This window comes from Lepisosteus platostomus, chromosome 14 (genome assembly GCF_059453375.1).
Source record: "Lepisosteus platostomus isolate fLepPlt1 chromosome 14, fLepPlt1.hap1, whole genome shotgun sequence".
Lineage (NCBI taxonomy): Eukaryota > Metazoa > Chordata > Actinopteri > Semionotiformes > Lepisosteidae > Lepisosteus > Lepisosteus platostomus.
In genome coordinates, this window is record NC_142624.1 from 3428694 (window position 1) to 3454428 (window position 25735).

At 44.2% G+C, this 25735-nt stretch overlaps 1 protein-coding gene across 8 annotated transcripts in view; it reads right to left on the reverse strand.

Annotated features, from left to right (window-relative positions):
* Positions 1 to 502: 502 nt before the first annotated feature.
* The window catches only part of LOC148648729 (interleukin-2 receptor subunit beta), a 51114-nt gene continuing 25881 nt past the window's right edge, over positions 503 to 25735 (reverse strand). For 4 of the 8 annotated variants that reach the window (XM_088606570.1, XM_088606569.1, XM_088606576.1 and 1 more), the window contains 9 exons: positions 14404 to 14497; positions 12397 to 12502; positions 11666 to 11753; positions 11079 to 11181; positions 10542 to 10675; positions 9372 to 9561; positions 7642 to 7771; positions 7300 to 7378; positions 503 to 4909 (listed from right to left, as the gene is read on the reverse strand). In XM_088606570.1, coding sequence (XP_088462696.1) covers positions 4184 to 4909; positions 7300 to 7378; positions 7642 to 7771; positions 9372 to 9561; positions 10542 to 10675; positions 11079 to 11181; positions 11666 to 11753; positions 12397 to 12502; positions 14404 to 14497 — 1650 coding nt within the window. In that variant the 3' untranslated portion in view covers positions 503 to 4183. Of the gene's footprint in view, positions 4910 to 7299; positions 7379 to 7641; positions 7772 to 9371; positions 9562 to 10541; positions 10676 to 11078; positions 11182 to 11665; positions 11754 to 12396; positions 12503 to 14403; positions 14498 to 17267; positions 18038 to 25735 lie in introns of those variants that run through there. The other 4 variants (XM_088606574.1, XM_088606573.1, XM_088606572.1 and 1 more) reach the window with 4 other exon arrangements.

The window sequence follows — 25735 nt, forward strand, 5'->3', positions numbered from 1 at the left end:
TGTAAATTGAAAAAATAAATCGCCACCTTCCCCTTTAGCAGATGTGTTGATAGCTGTAATAGCCCTAATCGCTGACATTGTAAAATTTATATTCTGAATAATTGACAGGTTTCTCTGTGTTTGTGAATTGCTGTAGATGCCGATTAAGGACAGAGTTCATTAACCCTATATGGAGGCTTCCACGCATTTAGAAAACCTAATTTCACTCTTCTGCTGTGAAATCCCATCCCAACAACACTATCCCGATACACTATGTACCTGTATCAAATCATGAAATTTTGAACAAGTTCATTCATTTGAATTGTTGATGAGTGATTTCACATTAGTACCATATAATCTTTAGAACAGCAGCTGTGCTGAAATTGTATTCCCATTACAATCAGTTTTCAGTTCCACAATTTGTAATTAAACCTCTCACGTGGTTGTGTCTGTTGTTAACAGACACATGATGCGGCAAAGCTATAGTTCACATGGCCATTGAACAAAAACACACGAACAAGCCTTCAATAAAAATACTTTATTACGAATACAGCTGTCAGTGAGCAAGTCCTTATATTTAAACTAGCAGCATGGTTTTTATTTCTGTTCTTATACAAGTACATGCAAATAGAAAAAAATTTCATTTTCGGAGTGATTTTGTTTCCACCAGAAGTTACAACTGAAGTGAATTTTGTCGTTCAACTGCAATTCAATGTTTTCTACCTGTTTCATGATAGGAAGTGTAAACCTTCCAAAGAGCAAATTTTACTCTTAACACTATTATGAATGATTAATTTTACTCCTAATAAACAACAGAGATATGCAAAGAAAAAATGGAATACAATTTTACTTAACCACAATGAAGGGGCATTGGCTTTAGTGTATTTGATGCACAAATAAACAAATTAGAGCCAATTCTCTCGTTTGCAAAACACTTTGAATGGCATCCTATTAAGATCTGCTACAGAAAAATGTTGCAATCACTCAAAAATCTGTTCAATTTAAATGCCTGATAAGCCCCTGAAGGTTAGCAAAGCTCTGTCACCTTTTTTCAAAACTTTATGAACTTTAAACTTATTAACAAAACATTAAACCCAGAGCAATCTGAAAGATGCTGTGACAGCATTATATCGGACTACAGCTACATTACATGGGTTTCCCCTACATTGGAAAGACATCTTCTTATGGTTTTTTTGTTGACTCAGTAGTTACTTTTGTGTACCCAGGTGTGTGCTTGGGAATTGCTTCTAATATTGTAATACTGTATGTACTTAGGTACATAAAAGTAACAGCAAACACTTCATTCCAAATTCTACTTAATGACATTTGGTGGTGAGCTATTAACGATACCAACCAACCATTATTATTAATCATATCAGTAAAAATATACAGAAATCATAAATAACGTACTGTATACTATACTAGCCTTGTTTTTGGCCACTAAACAGAAATGCACTTTAAACACTTTCTAAGATGCTAGTGCCTAAGCTAGTCATATATGATTAAAAATCCAGACAACAACTGAATCAACAGAAATAGAAATCATAACGAAATTATACATTTGAAAAACAAAAACACGCGATACCTAGACATTGACTGCACTGTTTTTTCTTTTGGTTTCTTTGCACTGCAGGTTTCGGGGCCAACCACAATAAAGTCTTTCTCACATTAAAAAAAAAGAGAGCCCAATCTTCTTTCTCAAAAGTGGAGCTAGTAAGCCTCCTGAATATTCATAAAACAAAACGATAAAAAAAAAGACAGGAGAACCTGTCGAGATACGGTGATAACACTGACACGAGATAACAAGACAACGGCGTCAGAGCCAGGCCAGAAGACTTGTTCTTCGGAGAAATTAACAGTCTGAGGTACCAAAGCATTAGCCTTTAGTTTTTTTTAAAGTATTGGAGACCAGATAGCAGTATTTCTTCTCATACAACCAGTATAGAAATGTGCTGGACCAGCAGATGGCATGAAAGGCCCAAACTCAATGTGAAGTCTAACAAAATTCATCGAGACTCAAATTGTCCTGCACTTTGAACGCTTGAAAAAACTGTACTTGCTACATCCTGCTGTTTATTTCTTCTTGGTGAACAGCAGCAGCATCCCATTCATTTCGTACGCACTGCCCCTGGTCTGGATAATTGCTAAGTGTTGAGTGAAAGAAATGTCAGGAGGCTTCCTGTAAATAGTCAGATGCAAGATTGCTCAATGGCTTGTTGTACTGTTCTTGGAAGAAGCCTCTGCCTAAGAAGATTCTCCAGACAGCCAGAACACAAAATAGCTTATAAGATGGTGTCCATATTTGGTAGGTAGTCTTGTTTGATGACCTCGGCACGCTTCCTAAATAAAATAATGATAACAATAAAGAAATAAATAAACAGTCAGCTAGCGATGGCTATTAAAAATGGACCCCTCAATACAAAGAGACAAAACCATTTGTTGGTGGTACCCTTTATGAAGGTTTGTACTGTTCTGCTGTTCCTGTTGTGTCTGCACCTGTCCCATGATTCTCTTCAGCAATGCACAGCAGAGTATGACAATACCATAATTTACCAGAAGAGGGGTGTCTCACACACACTTTGTAAGTATCTGCTGTCATACAGCTCTCTTTGTGGAGTGCAGAACGCATGGTGAAACCGATAGTGTAGAGGAAAACTGGTGAAACTTTAAAAGTGCAGTTGTCAAGCATTTGTGTTGTCAGGCCTTGACAGGTTAAAGCAGTACAGAATGGAAACACTGAGTACAGAACTTTCTGTTCTGCAGGTATGTGACGGCACAGTCTTTTGCATTATATGCAAGTTTTTGCTCACGCCATTCTGGCCAGTTTATAAATGACAGCTGCTACCAGAAGGGAAACAAAATCAGCAAAGATCACTTTAGACCACTGTTTCATTGTCGTCATTAGCCATTTCACAAAGAGTAGGCAATCATTCTCCCTGCACATTGCTGTGTATGATGTTTCAAGACAGCATGACCTGAAACTTCAGGCAGTCCTTTATTTGTTCGGCACAAGAAACCTTGAGCAGAGAATCAGGACCAGCGACCTGTGCTTGTACACACTTCGCTGTGCTGTCTGTGCAGAGAAGGGCTTCCTGTAGAGAGAAGTAGAGATTTTGGGGATTAGGAGACGTTCCTGCGTCCACTTTAGGGCAGAATACACTCTCATTCCCCACCTACTCTCAGAGTAGAGACTGGTTCTGCCAGTGATGGTGCCTATTGAGAGAGTAGATGAATCAGAGTTTCTCAATCCTTTTTTTGCACCAGAGACCAGCTCTCATCCTTTGAAGACTGTGTAGGTGAAAATATGGTCCAGAACAAGAATACAGTTTTATTGGTAATGTTACTTAAGGTCACAGCAGGGACTGGTGCAGATCCACAGACCAGGTGCTGTGAAACGTGGGGTTAAATGCTGGGAGTCCACTTACTACTTGTCCTGGCTTGGACTATGTCATCGACACAATCAACTGAAATAGAAATAAGCCCCTGCAGCAAGCACCTTTTCATAAACCAGTCAGTGGCTTGGAAAAGGAGACAAGGCACTGCCTCATAACTCTGCAAAAGTACAAGCAAATGCTCAAAAAGTGAACACCTGCCCCAAAATTCCCACTATATGCTTGATTTCATTCAAAATTGGAGTATCAGATACACCCCTGTATTTTGGCAGGGACTGGTGTTTATTACTCCCGAAAGAAACCAAGCTTGGAAAACATGTAATCATGAAAAAAAGAAATCGGTAAGACTTCATTCTTAGCACACCCTCTCTGTTTGGATGTGCATGACTGGGTTTGAGGTGCAGTGAGTTGCTGTGACCTCAGACCTACAGGTTTCTGTTCTACCAATAAGGTCCTGGACCATTCCTGTGACTGAATAGGCCTGATCAATCTGGGACTCAAGACCAAGTTAATAATTGACAGGTTAATCCTATACTTTGGTGTCCCTGAAGCAAAGCAGGCAAAACCCAGAAGGCACGAGGGCTCTCCAGGATCCGGTGTGGGAGATCGTGCCCCGAGATCGCCAATGTTCGAGTTTGCTTTACATTCCTTCCCTTGCGCAAGTTAGCTTGGCCGCGAGTCATCCTGGCCGCCACTACGCGCGGCTGGGATTTGAACCAATCAAAACAAGAAGGGTTGGGGGGGGGAGTCGGGTTGGACAAAAGACGTCGCGCCGCACTTGAATCCGAAATGTCCTTCCAAGCTTCCTGGTTTCAAATGGACTTGTTGCAGTATCGGTTCTGGACATCCTTCACGGACAGATAGCCGCCTCCGGAGGGCTGGATCAGAGCTGAAGAGGCTTTGGAAAGGGCACTGTCCAGCGCCTGTCCGCTGCCGAAGGCTCGGAAGTCGAAGCCAGGCAGGGGGAAGGGGAATGGGGGGTGAGCCAGGAGCTGGGGGTGACTTCCTGGCAGGCGAAAGGGAGCGGGGAAGGCAGGAAGAAAAGCTGGGTTGAAAGGAGGCGGAGGACAACCGGGCCCCAAAAGCGAAGGATTGGCTTCTTCTCCTCCCTCTCTCCCGTCCTCCGTCTCCTGGTCGCCTTCTTCCCCTCTTTCCATGCCGCAGCCCGAATCGGGATGCTCGGGATCGGATTGCTCGCGCGAGGAAGGATCCAGCCGCTCGTAGGAAGAGCTGGTTTGAATGGGGGTGTCCCCGCCGTCGCCGCTGCCTCCTTCCTCGCTGTCGAACTCCGCCGGCTGGTAGCTGAAGTAGACGGAGCAGGACTCGATCTCGTACGAGCTGGGGTGCTTGGAGTAGAAGTAACCCATGTTGGAGAAGCAGGAGGACTGGCCGCTGCTGTCCCAGTGCTCCTGCAGGCTGGGGTAGGCCTTCTTGAAGAGGCTGGTGGTGTCCTTGGCCTCGAACACTTCTACGGGCGAAACGGGCTCCGAGTTGAGGGTGTCAAAGGATTCGGGGGAGAAAGTGGGGCTCAGCCATTTCTGAGACAGAAAGGAAAACAACTTTTTAATGCGCAGGCTCACCCAAAAAATCCAAAGGTACTTCCCCAGAGTTCAGGTGCCTTCTAGCTCTGTACCCGATGTTTCATTCTGAACAGACCGGCGGAATGGTTTCCAAATCAAGCCCCTGGGGAACCCCTTGCAATATTTGCTAACAGAAAAATGAATTCATCTAACAAACGTAAAAAGTAACACGCGACTCGTTTCAAAAATGGACTGTCCGTCTGCATAAGCCTGCCACCAAAGCTTGTTGAAAATGTTTCATTTTCCTAAATCGCACCACAGTTGCATGTTTCGGTGTCTCGCACATAACCATACGGTATATATACACCACATATGCACGTGCAAGATGAAAGTTACTTGACAATTGCCCGTGCATGATAGAGAATACTATCAAGACAAAAATGAGCTGCCACATCTTCTTGATTGTCCAAGCAGTCTAGGACTAAGAAATTAAAAAAAAACATGTAGCACAACCGTACTAAAGAGGATGGGTTTATTTGCAAGCAACCATTTTTCTGGATTTTACACCTATCTTAACCAACTCCATATTTAAGGTTTTAATTTCTGGAAGTGCTCTCTATCACCTGACATCCAAGTATTAGGACGTAGATCAGAGAACTGTCATCATAGCTGTTTTTTTTTCCCCAAGTCCCCATGTTGGGTTCTGCTGGAAAACACATATTCCAGTGAAACATTGGGAAGTGTACATTTGGGGTAATGTGCTGCAATCCGTGACCATGAATTCACAACTGCTAGTAATTATTGCCAGGCGTAAAACCCTAACGGTGCAGGTCTAAGGCGCTGACATCTGACGGTTGTTATTAACTACTGTTTATGTAGTGATGTCAGAACAAGTAATATTAACTGATAATGAATGAAAAAACGTTTTCTTTTCCATTTACATCAAAGACATTGGTCAACTGTTCTGATTGGTTGCGGGAAAAGGGGAATGGCTAACTGGATTACCTAATTCGTCATTCATGGCAACTACACATCAGTATGCATGTTAGCAAATGCAACATTTCTGTGTTAGATACTTGGAATCAAAGGGGGAATGTAAACAAGCTTCCCGTTTTACAGGGGTTTGACGATTATGGTGAATAATGATCACTGCGATTGATTCACTTGCAGACAATTTCACCATCAAACAACAGATTGCATTTAGCAAGAGCAAACATGACACTACAGAGATTGCCCGAGCGTGAGATTTCAGTGCATCTCGAGTGAGAAAAAGAAGGCAGTGCTCTGTTTATCCCTCCATCCATTCATCCACCCATCTAGTCATCCATTCATCCACTTGTTGTTTTCATAAACGTGCTTTTTCCTTCTGCTCTTCTCCCTCCTCTCCATCTCTGAACCTTCTCTCCCTCGCCTTTCCCTGCTGGTGCTATCCTTCCCTTGTCTCTCGCTGTCTTTAACTTGCACTCATGATGCCATCAAGCTGGGCCAGGCGCAGGCGGTGTGTGTGTGGGTGTGTGTGTGTGGGTGTGTGTGGGGAGGGGGACTCAGCACAATACAGAAACCACACAAAGGCTCTTTTCAGAAGGCGTTTCCCTGTGGAACACACTGCGGGGCTTTTCGTGTGGTTGAAAGCACTTCCTTGAGAAAGCAAAAAAGTACTTCAAATTTTTCACACTTTTCTCTTTTTTTGCATGTCTGTAAAATGGCAAAGTCATAAGCATGGGGGGTTTTGTCCCTTGATTTTTTTTTTAAATGAGGCAGTGAGAACAACTCCATTCCCTCAAATTACATCAAATAAACAGTGAGATAAAAAGCCAGCCTTTTGCCTGAATGGTTTGCTGTTCATTTTGTTTCTGTGCAGGTTTTGTTAAAGGTCAACCACAGAGTCTGACGTCAGAGATACCTTTCGATTTTCAAGGTTCAGCAACGCTTCTGTGCTTTCCGTAAACGGGGAGAAGGTGTGTTTTAATTATGTTTTAGGGCCTAGCTCACTAACCAACATAAGGTAAAGGATTCAGTAACACACTCATTGAGGAAACTGTAGAGAATAATATAGGAAATCATTCCATTGGATTCCATCTATTCTATCCCACTCATCCACCCAATTCCATCCTATCCTATCCCATTCCATCATATTCATCCATCCTATCCTTCTATCCCATTCCACCCATCCTATCCTATCCCATTCCCTCCCATCCATCTCATTCCATTCATCCACCCAATTCCATCCTATCCTATCCCATTAACTCATCCCATTCATCAATCCCATTTAATTCCATCCCATCCCATTATTCCAATCCTACGACATCTCATTCCATCCTATCCCATCCCATACCTAAAGCACATCTTTCTAGCTGATGAATGGTTACAGTATCAGCTGTACCAAAGTAAGGTGCAGGTCGCCTTACCTGGAAGTTTCCTCCGTGGACAGAGTTCAGAGGGTCAAAGTACTTCGAGGGATCGGGGACATGAAGGCACTTATAGGACCTGAAAAACAGAAGGGAAAGGAAAAATCTCAGCCACATGCAGAGGCAGCTCCCTCAAGCAGGCAGAAGGCTGTTTAAATCTGTCACTACCATCGCAAGAACTTCAGGACAGCTTTGAAACAGTCCTGCCCTGTCATTTGGCTTTTACCAAGCCGGACCCTATTTTCCGTACAAAGGGTTAGGTTTAATTAGAAAGGAAATTCAGAACAGTTGAACACTCCTCTCATCCCATGTCCCACATCTCCTCGACGGCCGGGTTCTCACCATTTAGGGCTCCAAATTCCACAAATACAGATGGTCAGGAAAACTGCTATCACTGCTGGAATCGCCACTGCTAAAGTGATGTCCATGATCTCCTTGTCGTTTGAGCCTGGGTTGTAGGCGCGTTTTACTGCTGATGGAAGCACAGGCATCAGATGAGGAAATGTACAGGAATTCTGTTGTTTTACTTCAAGAGAACAGAAGAAAGGTTACGAGCGAGAGGTGGCCACTTGATCTGAGGGTCTCACCCAGCCCTTCCTTGAAAGGAGCAGGGGTATCGGCTGCAGCACCCCCTTGAATGAAGATGCGTTCAGTTCTAAAACGTCATAAACTCCCTCCTCACACCAGAGTGGCTCAGCCAGCAACGGGGCTTGCTCCGAACCCAGGTTCGAGCTTTATGATCCAGGCTGCACGTCTCAGCCTGGGTCCCATACTGGCAATGCCAGTGAGGCCAGAGCTTTCTGGGGCCACTGCACCCCAGATGCACCCCAGCTCCTAGCGGGTCAAGAGATTAATGACTCGAGAGGTGGCAGGTTGGAGCTGCCCGTCTATACACTTTGCTCGTGATGTCCCCCTTGTGGGCACAGGAGTTGCTGAGTCCAGACGTAAGGGATTTACTCCCAATTCTGTTTATGTAATAAAAAAATAATCCGCAATGTCAGAATTTAGAAGGCCTCCCTCGATTTGATTAGCTTGAGCACCCAGATGAATACCTTTTCCCTCAGATGTTGGAGTATGAAACCTGGGAGGGACGCTTCCTCGCAACAAGATGGCACCTCTTTATCGGTCAAGCTATTAGCTTAAAAGGTTGAAAAGGTGTCACTTTTCTCCAGATCCCAAAATAGGGGAACTGCTTTTGTATCATGCATCAAACATTTCATATAAATATACTCCTTTTAAAGATGCTGAAACAATAATGAAATTAAGACAAATGTCCAGTAGGAGGTAGAACTGTAATTTCACGCATTTCTGCTCACTGGCATATAAATATCACACTTCTTGCTCACTCACTCACAAGCAATGCACTTGTCACTTGTTTTTTTTAGGAATCTGGGGGCAACATCATGTAGTGGGAAAGTCTCTGAACCCATAACTAGTGGTTAGTGGGTTCACGTCCCTGCTGCAGGCCCTCATTTTGTTCATAAGTCAAATACTGTACCCCAGTTGCTTCAGTCCACCTAGTTGTATAAATTCCTGGGCGTAATCCCTGTGATGGACCAGTGTTCTATGCCCTCTTCTTCTCTTAATGCCATTATATGATGAGCTCTGGCATAATGAGCTGAAGTGTCTAAGATACGGAAACAGCCTCCCTACAGATCATTATCTGTTATCTTACTTGTTACCAAGTTGTCTTCACCAATAAAAGGAGCAGCCTTGGGTTATTCATGTGTTACTGTGGTGATGTTTCAGAAGAGAGCTCATTACGAAAACATGACGAATTTGCAGCCCTTATTTTATTCATCCATCCTTGTTCTAACTGTTTCATCCAATTAAGGATCATAAGAGAACCGGTGCCTATCCGGGCAAGCATAGGGCACAAGGCAGGATACACCTTGGACAGGACGCTAGTCCATCGCAGGGCAGACACATTGACACAAACACAAATTTAAAAGCTTAAAATGTTAATGATTTATCCAGTCAGATCGATATCCCTAGTGTAAGAAATGGAAAACCATCTGCTTATCAAAGTGAAGCAATGAAGCTAGTGTAAGGGGCAATGACAGGGAACATACCGGGCTTGACGATGCCAACGGTGGATGTCCACTCAGAGACAGGACTCCAGTGGCTCCACACTCCTTTCAGTGGACCCTTTGCAGCTGGACGGACCCTGACCTTGACCTGGTACAGTGCACCCTTCTCCAGCATGTTCTCATTCAACTGGGTCGAATTCTCCTTGTTCACAACCACCCTGGACTCTGCCTCCTAGAACACACAGGAGCAAGAACATCAGCAAGCTTTCTCTAGACACAAACCCCCAAATGAAATAATTCCCAGCATCCATGTCCCGTAGTTTAAGGTTGCTGAAGTTGAGTGGTTTACTGGAACTGTTTCAAACTTTTCTTTAACATCTCCATATTCTGAATTGGTGCAATCAGTGAAATCCCTAAACGACTAGTAATTAGTACTCCCCCAAAACAGCAATGTACTGTGTCACAGTGTGGTACAAATACTATTCCATAGTATACAGTACAATACCTTTCCATCCCACTCCATTTTCAAGATGCTTTCTCTCATGCACCATTTGTGTTAGGGGTGCAAATGTCTTTACAAATACTTGATAAAAACCAAGAGGAGCTTCAGCTCTCCTGTTCCCATGACATTGGAGGTCATTACTGCTGTGTTGGGAACTGTTCAGGAATGAGGTCAATAGCAATCTGATACTGATGCAGCCACACTAACACTCTGGAAAGAGAACATTCTGTTCTCGAACAACATACTGTGAGTCATCATTACACACACATATTGACACTGACACATTGCCTGAAGAACATACTGAGAATGACACACTGTTATACAAAGATACTGACAGTGACAAACCGGATCAAGAACATGCCGACACTGAGACAGTGTTGCACAAAGATTCAGACACTGACACTCTGGATTAGAAACACACTGACTGACTATTGAACACCCATACTGCTCTTTACAATGGCATACTGTTAAACAAAGACATTGACACTGCCACTAAGGAAGAGCAACATACTGGACTGACTGTTAAACACCCATACTGCTCTTTACACTGGCCTACTATTAAACAAAGACACTGGCACTAAGGAAGAGGACAATACTGGACTGACTGTTAAACACCCATAGTGCTATTGACAGTGGCACACTAACTAGAAATGAACATGAGCACACACTCTGTCACTGGTCATCTTCCTTTCACATTGTGTCACACTCACCTCCCACGTTTGATCAGCACGTTTGTATTTGATCTGAAATTCATATTCGTATATAAGCCGAGAAACCCGTTCACCAGCACCCCAGGACACAGTGGAGTTCACAATGATTGGTGCGTCTGGTGGTCTCATCCTCACTGTGAAGCACAGCACGAGAGGAAAGCTTAAGAGTCTGTGAGATAGCGCTGCAGTTCTTAGTAGTTTTATATTAAACAGCAGTATTATTTGTGGTAGAAGCTGTAGCACCAGTATTAGTGGTGTACAAAACCTAATGATATTTTCATGCAGTGTTTTCAGATTAGCATGATGGCCACTACTGCTGCCACTACAGGTGGCAGGATATAGTTATAGTAGCAGAAAGTAGTTGTTGTTAAAAGGTTTAGCAGCTTATTTTCAAAAGGTGCTCCTTTTTTATAATCGACTAGAGTTAACAGCACTTCCTAACATACCCATCACTCCATTTACAGACATACATTTTGGAGGACATGTACAATAATATCTTTTCTATTTCTGTGTCATATACACAAGATAAATAATTACCATTTTCCGAAGGTTTAAAGTCCTTTATTTTAGCAGCAGGTTCTTTGGAGTCACCACACCTCACCTCAATATCACATTCATCTACAGATGTAAATGACTGGGTCTGTGAAAGGGAGATGGTTACAGCATTAGTTTATGTATCAGAATCTGGTGTACCACCTGCTACAGAGTCTGTATCTATGGTTGTAGATGTGCATGCATGTGGATATACAATGCTTATCTGAAGGCCTAACATATTATTAATTAGCTTGGTCATGTGAATACAAGTGTTTAGTTCCAGTCCCTGGGAGAGCAATCTGTTGATGTTGGATGGTCAATTGACTTTAAACTGAATGTCCAAGACCCCATGAGTAGCATTATCTTCTTGTAACTTATATTGTAACATCTGTGATGATCTGGAGAACAAATTCAGGCTATACTCATTTCATACTCCTCGAAATGGAATTTAAGGGAAACTAAGTTATCGTAGTACTGGAATTTGCTGCCAAACTCTGCTCACATTGTAATCCATTATATGAGGCTTCCATGCAACCCCCAACTTTCTATTATTCCATTGCATATGCTGAGAAAAAAGTTAAGGATCTTACATTTGGATTTTTTGTAACCTGGATGCTACAACTGCAAACGGTTGGCTCATCTGATGCGATGAGATCGCACTGGAATTGCTTTCTCCTTCTGAAACAAAAAAATTCAGATCAGTCTCTTGTTTTTACATAGTTTTCAACATAAACCAGCAGAATTCACAAAGTCATCCCAGCAGAACCTCTCTTAATTCCTTTTCCAGATCCAATTGCTGTGTTGATCTGATAAAAAGAAGAAGAATGTGTAGCAAAAGTCAGTGTAATGAAGCTGAAGGTAATGCTAAAACAGAAGAATATTCCTTTTGTAACTGATCTGTAATGAGGGTGAAGTGATCTCCAGAACCGGGGACGGAGACCCCTTATTTAGGGTGACCGATAAGACTAGCTAGATTGGGTCTCCCTAGGAAAAGCTTGGAGACACCTGGTTTAGTGTCATATACTGTAGAACACAGCACTACCCAAATTCAGACAGACAAATGTCGCCACTAACAGATTCCAGGGGTAAATTGGTCAATTTTCCCTCTTTTGCTGAACACCTGCTGTCAACCTACTGCCAGTAACCCTACAGGAGAAATACAGGAGGGCACCGAGAAGGCCAAGCAAATCAGGTTTTAAATATAAAAGAAGACTGATGCCACATTATCATACAAATAGCCCACAAAAACTATCATAAAGACATATCAATTATACCGCTGTGGGCACAAAGGGAACGGCACACCCTAATGGCATACTCCTACCTTACAAGATGAACTCTGCAGGAGGTATTGCTGTATGCTTCTGAGCTCCTCCACTCACAGGATATATTGTTGATGTAATCGTTCGTGCACGTCAGACTGGGGACAGCTGAGACAAGAACACAAAAGGCCATAAAAACTGGGGCAGGAGAAAGGCGTAGTCCGATACTGCGTGCATTTATTAAACGCCCTTGTGATATCTTATCGGTCAAGCTCTGAATGTAACAGTGCTTTCGGTTTCTCAGGAAATGGCCTGCTCCATCAAGTCAGCCAAAATCGAAAATCATTTCAAATTGGGGGGAAAAAAAAAACATTCAGAAGTGTCACTTTTTTCCCCATGAAATTTGGACCTGGGTTTGATTGACTGTAAAACTCCAGAAGGTAGAGACAAACCTACCCCACAGGAGCCTGCCATTGAATCAAGGACCAGTGGAAATAAGGTTCAGGGACCTCAGACCGAGGTCGTGAATACTTGGTCTTTAAAGATCCCAGGCACGCTTCTAAAGAGCAGGGGTATCAACTCCAGAGCCCCAGTAAAATTCCACTGGGCACCTGCTATTCCCCATCATACAGCAGGAGAAGCAATTTCCCCTCCTGATCTGCAGGGTAGCGGGACTGCTGGTGCAGAGGAGATTACTGAGTGTCACCCAGGTGACTTCAGTAGAGGACAAAGTGGTCCCCTCCTGTAAGTGGAGTACGTTAGGCCAGCAATAGTGGAAACATGAGTAATTGCAGTTGCAATCTGAGCGGTTTGCAAAGTGGTATCAGCACTACAGGTGGGAATGGCAGCAGTAAAAGAAGATTTTGCAGTTCTGCTATTGCAACAGTTGCGAAATCTGGGCGATTGTGGTTTTGGGAGCTTTTGGGGGACACAGGTGCCATTTGCAGTCAACGATGGTATGGTATGGGGGTGTAGGGGTCCCCTCAGTGTGAGAGTCAGGCCCGGGGATCTCATTTGCACAAAAGCATTATCTGGGGAATGTTCATGAAGGCCAGGTCTTGGGATGGTTGTGAACAGTTCCCCTGGGAAAGTACTCATCATTCTGGAAAGGCCGCTGGATTATCTGGGGCAGCTGGCAAGCTTCAAGGTAGCACTGGCGGCATTTCCAGTACTGAGATTATTACGAAAAAAGCCCTCCAAGGGGCAGGGCAGGCAGACACCAGCGTTCGAAAGCACCGGGCATCTCTACATGCTTTTATATCTCAGTCACACAAACAGTCTCCCGTGTTTCCAAAAATGTCATGTCTTGCCAACACCGGATATCAAAGGACATGCATGTGGCACAAGTATACATTAGCTCAATATGACCAGTATATACTGTATGCTCATCTGCTCAAAAATGTCACAGTCTACAGGACCTTATTCAGCTAAACAAAGAGCTGAACTGCAGCAGGTGGAATGTCCTTTATAAGTCGTCCTGAATTCTACATCTTCCTAAAAATCTACCACGCAGAGCAATTTTGCTCTTCTGGCAGGGTTTTCTTCCACTGTTCAGATTCATCGACTTTGTTTCCCCTGTGCTTTCCAAAGTTGTAACCGTGCATCGATTGCATGTTGCTACAGAGCATTAATTATATAGAGGCTATGATTCACCTCGGCTGCCTTTTTGTTTTACAAGGAGTGTAAGGCAACTTGAAGTGAAACCTAAAACAATGACCCTGGTAAAAGGGTTAAATTACAATGCATGATTACCAGTACCAGTATGAGCAATACCAGGAGAAGCACTGTTTTGACTAGTCTTGCTTCTAATATAGTTAGTGGTAGGAGGTGGAACATTGATATAAAAGCATTTATAGACTTAGCAGATGAGGCAGCAGATGAGGTTGACAGCTGCAATAGGAGCAATAGCAGCTGTTTCAGTGGTAGCAAATGCTATCTCTGCTGTAACTGTTGCAGGGACAACAGGGGCAGCAGGGGTTGAAGTTCATTTTTCACAGAGACTGCCACTCCTCCGGGAGATGCCCCACGGAGACACTGGGCTCTCTGCGCTTCACCGCAACAGGACTAACCTGGGCTCACGTGGCTGGACACTTCAGCAGCGGCTAGGACGACCAGGAGAGGCAGCAAACGCAGGGCCATCATCCCGAGAACGACACGCTCATTCTGGAGAAAACACAGGAACACAGAGGCGGGGTAAAGAACGTGAGGGCGTGAGAGTCCCGATTCACTGCTCGTTGCCCAGGATTTCATTTTCCTGCCACTCGTTGCTGGGATATGGAAGGGACAAAGCTACAGAAGATGCAAAGTTAGTATGGAGACATTGCTAGTAAAGCCTGGTTTCCAATCCACTGCTTGGCGATCAAGTTATGGGAAGGTTCCTTTCTGGGGGCAATTCAGGACAGAAGAATCCGATTATTAACTTCCAGCCTCCAAGGGAAGTTCACACACACACACACACACACACACACACACACACACACACACACACAGTGGGTTAAAGTGAGGGAGCCTCCTTTGGGGCTTTGAAGAGAGCAGGTTAAGCACGCAGCGTTCAAAATCCTCATCGGGCGCCGACGTCGCTACACCCTGCGAAGCCACTTCAAAGGCCACCCATCGGACTGGGGACCCCCGGGGAGCACCCGGCGAGGTCGGGGGGGGGAACGATTTCTGCCAGAACGGACGGCGAGCGACCCCTGAGATCCGTGGTTCAGGCCGAGCAGAATGAGCCCCCACAGAAACCAAGGCTCTGCAGCGCTGAGCAAGATAGCACACGCCACTCAGTCATACAGAAACCAAAACACAGCGGTGAAACTGCACGCTGCCTCCCAGTTATGGGAAAGTATGGTACGATTCTCATTAGCGTTGAACAATGGGCAATCATGAAACAGAAAATAGGAGAGAGATCAGTAATTTCGAAAAGCAAAGGCCGAGAATCGAATTTATAATGCTTGTACTGTGCTCCTGCCTAAGCATGCTTTGAAATGAGTATCAAAACACCAGCGAAAGTCAGGGTATTAATAAGATCAACAGAAAGCAGAATCAGGAGCTGAATGTTGAAGGGTAGCCATCTGAGGAGCTTGGTTTTGTGACAGCAGTTTGTATCAAAATGTATTGACTGCTTTCTTACAACCTGTTTTATGCAGACAGTGTTGAAATCCACATGGAGAACTGTTCGTATCTCCGAATACCTGCCCGAGCCGTGAGGAACAGATGAAGCTAGAGAAATTCCTTCTCTGTCATTTCTTTATTCAGTTAATCAACTCCCAGCCAAAGGCACAGTGCCGTACTCTAGTTATATTTACAATGTGTTTGCAATTCATTAGTGAAAAACTGGTATTGACCAAGGCGATTTGTCCCAACACTAAGAAACCCTAAATAATGGTTTATTTTACACTTTGGACAACCATTTAGCCATTAATGGTTGCTCATTTCAGGAAGACACAGTGCAAGACATAACTAAAAGAGCTGGAGGCTGTATCATGAACAGCACCATCTGACTCTCATTTCAGCTTCAAAGGGCTTAATTGGACCGGTTATTTGTTTTAAGGGGATTAAACAGGTTAACCCACATTTTGGGCATGGGCAAATTAACGTTCCCTTTAAAGACAGCGTGTAACGTGGCAATTACTGTACGTCTGGCGAAACGACAACAATCAATATTTTCACACCATTATTTTGCAACATTTTTTCCCCACAGATCCCCCCCCCCCCCAAAAAGCGAAGGTTGTTTCCTCAACCCTCTCTTGTTAGTTTGACGGCAGCTCAATTTCTCGAGAGAGAGAGAAACGAAATACTTGCAGATGTGTTATATGTAGGTCTGCAGTAAGTCACCGATCCATCCCAGGGCACGAGTCACGCACACAACTGGGGCGATTTTTCCCAGAAGCCAATTTAACCCACCAGTATGGCTTTGGACTGTGGGAGGAAACCCACGCGAACACGGGGAGAACATACAAAGTCCACTTACAGGAGGTGGCACCCCAGGGCCCCAGTGTTGCGTCCCAGTTACCCCCCAAATCATGGACAAGGGACCAAAAGACGCGTTTGCATCACCGTTGTCCAAATCTGCTTTTAATGCACCTCCTTCCCCATCTAACCTTTGTGACCTAACTCGCTCTTTCGTACCGGTCACTTGTTCTTAATTTATGCCCCCGCTCAGTTCCCGTAAGAGTGCTGCGCGCTGTGCGGAGTAAACGCTAAAACGTTTCAGTAAATGTGAAAAGGTTACTTTACTTCGCCGCATGCCCTGCATCTTGGTTTACCTTGCCTAAATTAAATCGATAAATGCGAGAAGCCGTAGTTGGGGTTTCATAAGTATTCACCGTTTTGAACTCTACAAATAAATCTACTTCTGCTCTTTCTCGCACAGCGACGTATCTGGTCAGATGAGTTTTGGTACTCAACAGAAAAAGACATCTCTCCGAATAAAAGCAGGTGGGTTTCTGACTGAACCCATTATAACTGGCTAAACCACAATCTCCCACATTTCTCTCACTGCGCCTTTTGAACTAAGACAGTCAACCAGCAACCTGGAGTCTCATAGGAGTCTAAAACCTTTATCAAAAGGGGCCCCAGCTCCATTAAAGGTTGAAAGATCTTTCAGTACACAGTAAGAATCGGTATGGAGTGTCTTGAAAGAAACCTCTTTCACGAAGGCATTATTCGTGTCCATAGTAACGCAGTGCTTGGAAGCACTAAGATTGGGGACAGAGGATGGTTCCCGAGTCTCTCCGCAAGAAACAAATGATCTCACTGTATCCGTCTTCCCCACTGAACGTTACAGACAGCACAGCGACTGTTTTTCTCATCCTACACTGGACACCACGCTACCTGCAAACTCAATCATCCACAGGCTGCCCGGGTGTTGAACACATATACTTCTCTACAGCCGAAATGATTTCAAGCACTCCGAGCGAAGCAATGTGCATCTCACCTACCTGCACAGTGACAGCCAGGGAAACTTCCGTCGCCTGTACTATCCAAAACTTGATTTACAATCTCGGGAGCTGGTTCCCTAAAGACGTGACCCGAGCACCAGAAACTCACGGAGAAAAAAAAAACGTTTTAGCCTGACTAAAAAAGTTTTGTTTTAACTCGTAATTGGTTGGTTTTCAGCCCACACGTCCTCTGTTCAAGTATCGATACGCCTTCTTCGGTGGAAAATCGCAGTCAGTTTGTACAAAGACGTTGGTACTGGTGGCTGTTTTGCAAGGTCGGAAATGTTTAAATGTTTTTTTCAACGTGTTTTCCCTCAAGTTCCTTCTGTCGCTCTGTATATTATCGTAGACAATGTCTGTGCATTAATGATATAAACGGACGGAGCTGGTCTACGCTTAAATGCTAATAACCAATATCTATCTTTCCAAGCGCCCGTCCAACAGAGACCAAGAGCGGTCTCTAAACTTGCAAATAAAAAGCCGTGGACGTTTTTAATATTAACAACAGCCCAGCCAGTCTCTCTCTGTGCTCTCTCTTTAATGCACACATTCGATCAAGGTGACCAATATATATCTTCCTCTCTGACCCAGCGATAAACCGATTGAGATAGAATAAGAGAAGAAAACCGCAATCTCTTCCGAGATATGACATTTGCATTCGTACAGGAAACCAGAGGATGGAGTCTGTCAATGCTTTGCTCTCAGACATCACAAACGCACACATTACACTCGCTGTTGAACAAGAGTGTAACACATGGGCCCTCCGGTTGAAGGAAGATGTAAAAAAAAAACAAAAACAACAGAGAAATATAGTTGAGGTGCTGTTTAAAAAAACGATCATAAAAAACCACTTCCTCTATTAATGCCATCAAGTACTATAATATTTTCTAGAACAGCGCCGACACAGAGACGCCTACGATCTCGAAAAGACGCTCACGCACAGAGCCCAGTCTAATAATATATTATTCGCGTATTTAGGTCATGTTAATAATGCACCCATATATCATACACAGCACCTCTGAATAATTCATGAGGTAGTCACATAATAAAAGCCTCGAAATTCATTCATCTATACATTTCTTTGTACTATACTGTTTACACAAAATCCAGGCGGTCTCTTTTCCAAAACACTAACTTTCAGTTGGTTTTGTTTTTGCTCACATTCAACATCTTGCAATTCACTTAACAATGCATCCACATATAACGAACAAAGTCAGTGAATAAAGTCAACTTCTCTTTGCCTAGAATTTGTCCCTGTTGTTCGTTCTCCTTCATTTTACTGTGTAACTGTAGCTGGATCTTCAGTTCGCACTAAATTAGCACAGCCATAAATGGATATAACCAAGGTGTTCAGCTAACCTGAATCTCCACACATCTGTGGACCTTTAAATCCCCATTCAAAGGAAAAGAAACCCAGCTGCACACTTGGTTACCCACTGAAAACAATAAATAAATTATTAATAAGGCAATTGATCAAGTACATCTGTGCGAACAGTTAACTTTCCCTTACTTAAAAACTGCTTAGTCCATGCTTGTGATATTCAACAATAACGGAGATGAGAGCTGTATTGAGAGACTTCTTTGAAATCACAAGTCACTTTTTAGCATATTCATAACTAGTCGCAGCACAAAGACAAAACGTGCCTTATAAGTCCTACATTTTGTGTTACTATAAGAGAGCCATTCAACTATTACAACTAACCCCATTTTTATCCATGATCTCAAGCAGTATTTTGCGGATTCCTAATCACAAGTGCTGTGAAAGACTGCATCCCACTCCCCAGTGGAAAAGGGTTGGATTGTTCATCTGCCTTCTTGGATATTGTTGGGACACATTCAGCAAAACAGCAGACAGCTCACCCTTATTCATGGCCTCCATATAAACCAAGAAGTGAAGTCCTCTGTCCACGTACACAAATCGCCTAAAGTGAGACTTTCCCTTGGTTTTCCCCCCAGTATTTCTTTACTCCGAAGAGTCTAAGCTTCAAAGTGGACAGCCGTATTGTAATGACCGTCCATGATTAGGGATTTGGCAGTTGGCGGAAAAGTCTCTAGTTACAGGGCCCCTAGCTTATGGAACAGTCTCCCACCCCATATTTGGGACGCCGAGTCAATCTCCATATTCAAATCCAGACTGAAGACCTCCAGTATTACTTCAGCCTTGCCTACTCACACCTTAAAGTATAGCCTACTGCACCCATGGCTGCTGGTGCTGTTGTACATGCCATTGTGTGTCTCTACGTTGGCCCACCAGGTAGATACATCTGTTCTGACCAAACTATCCTATTCCCCTCCCCACATGTCCGGATGGCAGATTGCTGCCATGGATCCAAGAGGGACATCGTGGATATAGCTGTCGTTTAGGAGGATTTTGCTGGTCTACAGAGATCTGCATGGAGTACTAACACACAGAAGACATGATGGATGGATGGATTAATACCCTCATTCATTTATTTCCTTTTTTTTTAATTGTATAATGTTAGCATGCCCAGTGGGGCTGGGCAGCCAGTTGACCTTGGACCCCTAGAGGTTTTTTTTCTCCTTTCTAAGGAGTTTTTGATTCCTCTCCTCCATTGTCTTTTCTGTTCTGTATTCGCAAAATGTATGGTTACTTGCATTGTAAAGTGCCTTGGGGCAACCCTGTTGTGAAAGGCGCTATATAAAATTGAACTGAATTGAATCTAGATTTCAGCCATTAACTAATCAAGGTGTCAGTTCAAGCAGGACCAAATCCTGAAGTAACATGTAAAAAGGTCAGACCATTAAAATGCTGCACTCTGGGTGTGGGGAGAAACTGTGCCCTCTCAGCTCAAGCCCCTGGGAGCAGGTTAACAACCGTTTGTCTGCACATTATTTGGGGAGTGTTTAGCACTTCCTTCCAGAAATTCTGCCTGACATCCTTCCTGTCTGGTGTATTTCACATTCCCAAAATGACCTAGACTGGTCTACATCCGTGATTCCCAACCCTGGTGCTAGTGACCCACACCCCTGCTGGCTTTAATTACAGCCCACCTTCATGAGATCACCGAGGCCTTACCTGAGCTAAGATGTTGGAATATCTGCAGTTTGTCTCCAGCCCCCAGTTTGGGATTTTATTGAACTCACACAATGCAATGGTTAAAGCCCCAGCTTGTGTAAAAGCTGGGAACCAACAGCTCCCATTAATCCTGTTATTATCGAGTCAATGAAGAGTTTGATTGTGTCACTGAGGGCTGGTCTAGAACAAAAACCAGCAGGTGTGAGTGGGTCTCCAGGACTAGGACTGGAGACCACTGCTCTAGATCGCTGTCATGTAGGATCTGTTTTACTCCTCGGTCTTTAGAGTGCTCTTGATGAAGTAGAAGACACCCACTCCTTTCAAAATTAATTTTGGCTAATACCTTTAGTTGAAGCACCATGCATTTTTACTCAGTGATACAGTTCAGCATTCCACTGTACTTAAGCATACTGGATAACAGCAGTGCTCAACCCTGGAATTTAACCCCCAACAGTCTAGTGACAACTCCAGAGCCTGTCCCGATCGCTACCTCTCCTCTTAAGGGCGCTCCAGCCCTTCCCCCTTCTGCCTCATTTCCCGCACCTGTTCCTTATTCCAGCCCCTTTTCAGTTCCCCCTTAAAAGCCAGACGCAGACGATAATTGGGGCTCTACATTGACTCCCAGTTCATGTGAGCCTGGGTCCTGATGTGTCTGGCTCCGTTATGTTTTTAACTCTCTGTTCCGTTTCCCCCCTGCCGGTCCCGACCCAGTTCCCGTTTTTAATCTCCTGGATGGATCGCCTGGCCTTGGACTTATGCCTGTGTTTTGGATTCCCCGTTTGGACTTCTTCCTGGATTGTTTGCCCCGGACTCACTCCCCCTGGACACCTGCGCACCAAGGACACGCCCCCTGTCTCCATCCCCGTCTCCTGGATGACTTTTCCCCCAGGGTTTCCTCACTACTCCGGATTGTGTCGTCTGCATAGGGCCTGGAAAGAACTGTTCGTGACAGAGCCCTGTGCTTTTCTTTACAATGCTGCCTGAAAAGCACTGATATCGACTCAGCTCTCTGAATGAAGGTTTCCATATGTTCTTATCATTGGTTGTTCTATCTCTGTCATTGTTTTGGGGCCAACGAAGGAATGCTCCTTTTTGACTCATGTCTATATTTTGTTCAGGGTAAATAAAGATGAAGAATTTGATAATTAGGTCCACACACACACTACTGCGCACTACTTGCGGTCTTTACAACCCGATGACTACTACTTTTTTCACGTTATCTCGCCACTTCTCCATATGATTGCGCAGACGTGTGTTTACAAAGCAAAACTGAAATGACAAATCGCTTGCTTCACTGTGAGATAGCATGATATGAGTTCTCAGAGCTTGCTTTGTGGAATATTTCACAAATACTTCATCCATTAACTACAGAAACTCGTCATCATTTTTTTTAACTCGGTACACGAAACTAACTAAAATTGAACATGCGTGTCTTCAAAGTGTCTTCTGAGGTCACTAGCTTTGTGAAATATGAAATCCTGCCTCAACTTTCCCCCTGGTACTTCTGATTTTGTATGCCTGTTAATGATACCATCTAGGTTGTCCACCTCACAAACAAATTACCCCTCCTAAAAAATCCCCATTTTAAACAATCAACATGTGTGGCTTAAATAAAACGGTCAACAAGATTATAGAATAATTGCCTTGTTCGGTCAGTAGGTCGATTTCTGACTCGGAAAAAGACCAGATATCTGTTTTTCCATGTATACCCACGCCACAGAAAGTCAGAACGCAGAATAGTAACACTGCTGTTGCTCTACAATGTTAAAATTCGGTACCATAAGCAGAAAGCTTAACGACTGAAGAAATTCGGGTTGGGAACTGAGTCAGTCTGTGTTAGCTACAAAGGAGCAAGTAAACGTCTTATTCCACACCGAACATTATAAGAAAGACACATTTAGGCTGTTGAGCTTTCTTCTACAGTAGAAATGTTGTATTTCCTTTTTCTTCCTTTTATGTGATCTTTTAATGCGTTAAGCTGATCCAGTTCTCGGGTTCTGTTCTCAGAACACCTGGGTGTTTAAATCTGGTTTGTTTCCCATGGAGACTTAAGCAGCACAGCGTTCTGAATAGTGGGCCCTACGCACTGGAAAATGAAGTAGTCACTGACGCAGCAGAAGAAAAATGTCAAGCACCCTGATATCAGTGGTGCGCCCTTCAAGATGAAATAGAATATAGGTCAAAGTCACTAACGGAAAAACTGTGCAATAGGCCTTGAAAATAACTGAATACAGTTATGATACACTTCTAACTGAATATGAACTGATTGCGACTTGATTATATATGAACTTTCTGAAACTATAGTCAGATTGGAATTGTACTGAAGCATCGGCAACAAAGAACCTTGCTGAGTTAGTCCATAATTTGTTATTAAGCCCACAAGTCTGCCACTTAACGTCACATATTGCCAAAACGAAAAGAAAAGTACCTCATCCTGCCTGCGTGTCATTTCAATTACCTCTTTAGCGACCAGCAAAATAATCAGGCGGGATTAGACAGGGGAGGTATCGGGATGCCAACCACAGCCCGGCCATGATGCTGTATGACCTTTCGGAAGCGGACACGAAAAACAAGAGCAGATGTGACGTGCTTCTGTTTCTTTTCTCTCTCTGTAGGAGGGAAATGAGCACTGGGATGGTCACGTTTTCACTTTCTCCCTCATGACTGGGGCCACCAAAATCTCACATCTGCTTTTCGGAGGTCAGAGGTCAGAGGCAGTGGGCAGCTGTCTCTTTCTGTGTGTGTGTGGGGGGGGGGCATTCACATTTGGAAGTGGGAAGCGTGTTACTCTTCCGAGAAAGAAAAAACAGGTTCTGCAAAGCCACATTCCTGACCGCCAAATTGAATAATCTGTGATTTTCTGCACAAGGCGGGATGTCACCATGCAGGCAGGTGACAATGGATTGGGGTCAGCTGGTCGTTTTACAGGCCTTTTTCTGAGGCTGTGCAAAAAAAACTTCAATAGCAATTAATAAAGTAAAAATAAATTCAAGTAAAATAATTACCTAGAGAAATAAAGGTCAATGACCAAACAATGGTAACTTTTGAAATCTTAATTTACATCAGCTGCCATGTTGACGTTGCAAAGCCTTCTGCTGATGCTTGTGAACAAGAGCACAGTTGCATAGTCCTGGATTCTTTTGCAAACTCGAACATTTTTTTTGCAAAAACGGGATAGCGTTTCACTTGGCATGGTACTGGCCTAAAAGTGAAGCTGTTTTTGCACTCAGAAGAACGCATATACAAAGACCGTGTTTTTTTTTAACAAAAAACAGGTGAGGGTGTTGATGTATTTAAAAAAAAAAGCCATTCGAGGCTTGTTTCTGTCATCCGCGGTGGTATGTGGTGTTTTATATGTTTGGACAATATAGCACCTTTGAACTTAAGAAACGCGTCTTATCTCCAAAATCTAGTTTTTAGCGCTCCGGCCTGGTGCCGAATTTTTTCACACCTGCGGAGAGAGCCGATCCATCAGGCGACGCGGTTTTGCTTGCTGTTTGCCGAAGCAAAAGCGACAAGTGTTGTTTGTTTTTTTTCGTCGAAAAGGTCATCTTCCGGTCTGGAGTGGTCTGCTGCGCGTTTCAGAAACGAGAAGCCGGCACGAAACCCCCCCCCAAAAAAACCACACAGCCCCCAGGCGGCAGGTTGCAGGGTGGGCGGTGGGGAGAGCTTTCAGGTACAAGAAAACAGAGATGCGGCAACGCAGGCCGAGATGGTGCTACAACAGACAGAGGCCTGGCTACAGACGCAGACTGTAGTTGCCGTGGCAAAATCTAAAAATACATAACAGAGGAAAACAAAAGACACATGGTAGGCACAGGCCAACACAGAAAATGGCTTAGTGGTAAGGTTGTAGAATAGAGGGGTTGCTGGAGGTGTCTTACAGGCAAGAAGTCAACCACAAGGCTCAGCTGAAGCTGTTGTGTGGTGTCTGCTCTCGCTGTGATGAAAATGCCCGTTTTGAAAGTGCATAGCGTGGGTGTGCTCTCAACCCCATTCACATGACAGAAGGCGTTTCGAGCTCGCAAGACCACTAACTGCGTTTCACAGACCCCCGCACGCTGCACGATCTCACTTCTCTGTCTGAAGGCACGTGATAGCTGGGGGCGGGGGGGGGGGTTGTTGATTTTTTCACAGGAGCCTGCAGTGGCGAGCAGCACCTCACGGAGCTGTTTGGGAATCCTGGCACCTCAGTGACAGAAGCCGTCACCAGCCCGTCCTTCTCGCCCGTGGGCGCAGAGGAGCTTCCCAGCTGCCTTCCTCTCCTCCCAAGGTTTTTACTCATGTGGGCATTGCAGCTGCGGCCATTTCGGGGTTTTGCCTGCCCCCTCCGCGGTGAATTATTAAAACTGCTCATCCGCACATCCGAGACGGTCTTGGTATGTCAACGCCAGGCAAACGCATTGGTGACGCACAGCCGTAAGCCCAAGAATACCCTCTTCTTTGTGGGTTTCTGAACCTAGCGTGATCAGCAAAATATAACATCTGTGGAGGCAATCTGACGCCATCTTCTTTTCTATCAAATCCATACTGACAACCGCCGGCTCACCCACTCAAACATCATGCTTGGTATGAGGAGAACAGAGTCATTGTATAAGTCTCTAGGTTGAGCCATGTTCCCAAATCTTTTAGAATAATAAATAAGAATCTTTTAGAATGGAAAAGTAGATGGATCTTAATGGACATCTTAATAAAAGATGAAGAACGCCCCCTACTGACCCCACCTCTTCCAGCAGCAACCTTAGTTTTTCCCCAGGAGGTCTCCTATCCACGTACTGACCAGGCTCACGCCTGCTGAGCTTCAGTGGGTTGTGGCCAGAAAGAAAACCGTTTGACTTGTCTGTCCAGGAAACATGCTTCCAGTCTTTCTGGATCGTTCATGTGCTCTTCGGCAAACCAGAGCTGGGTAGCAATATTCTCTTTGGCTCTCCTCCCATGAAAGTCATTTCTGTTGAGTCCTTTCCCGACAGATGGGGCATGAGCACGGACACTAGCTGCAGTGAGGATGGCCCGCAGATCCTTAGCTCTTCCCCTGTGACTTCCTGGATTATATTCTAGGTTGATCTTGGGGGAGATCTACTGCATGGATGGAGCCCAACATGTTTAGAAATAGTTTTGTAACCCTCTCCAGACTGTTGAGCTCCTCTTTTGACCTTTTGATTGTGGAATATTGTGTGTCCACTAACCTGCATGGTGGAGATTAAACAAAGTTTCTAACCATTTTACAGGACAAGGTGGCTCAGAGTCAGTCTATTTTGCTTTAAGGAAACATTCTCCAGGACCAGAAATTAGTATAATTATTATTGTCTTTCATTCATGCTACATTAAAGTCCCTTGCCAATTGTTTGGAGATCTGATAGTTACAGAAATGCATGTTGCCATCTGTGGCTACATCCGTTTGCAGTAACAACTCTTATTTCCTTGAGC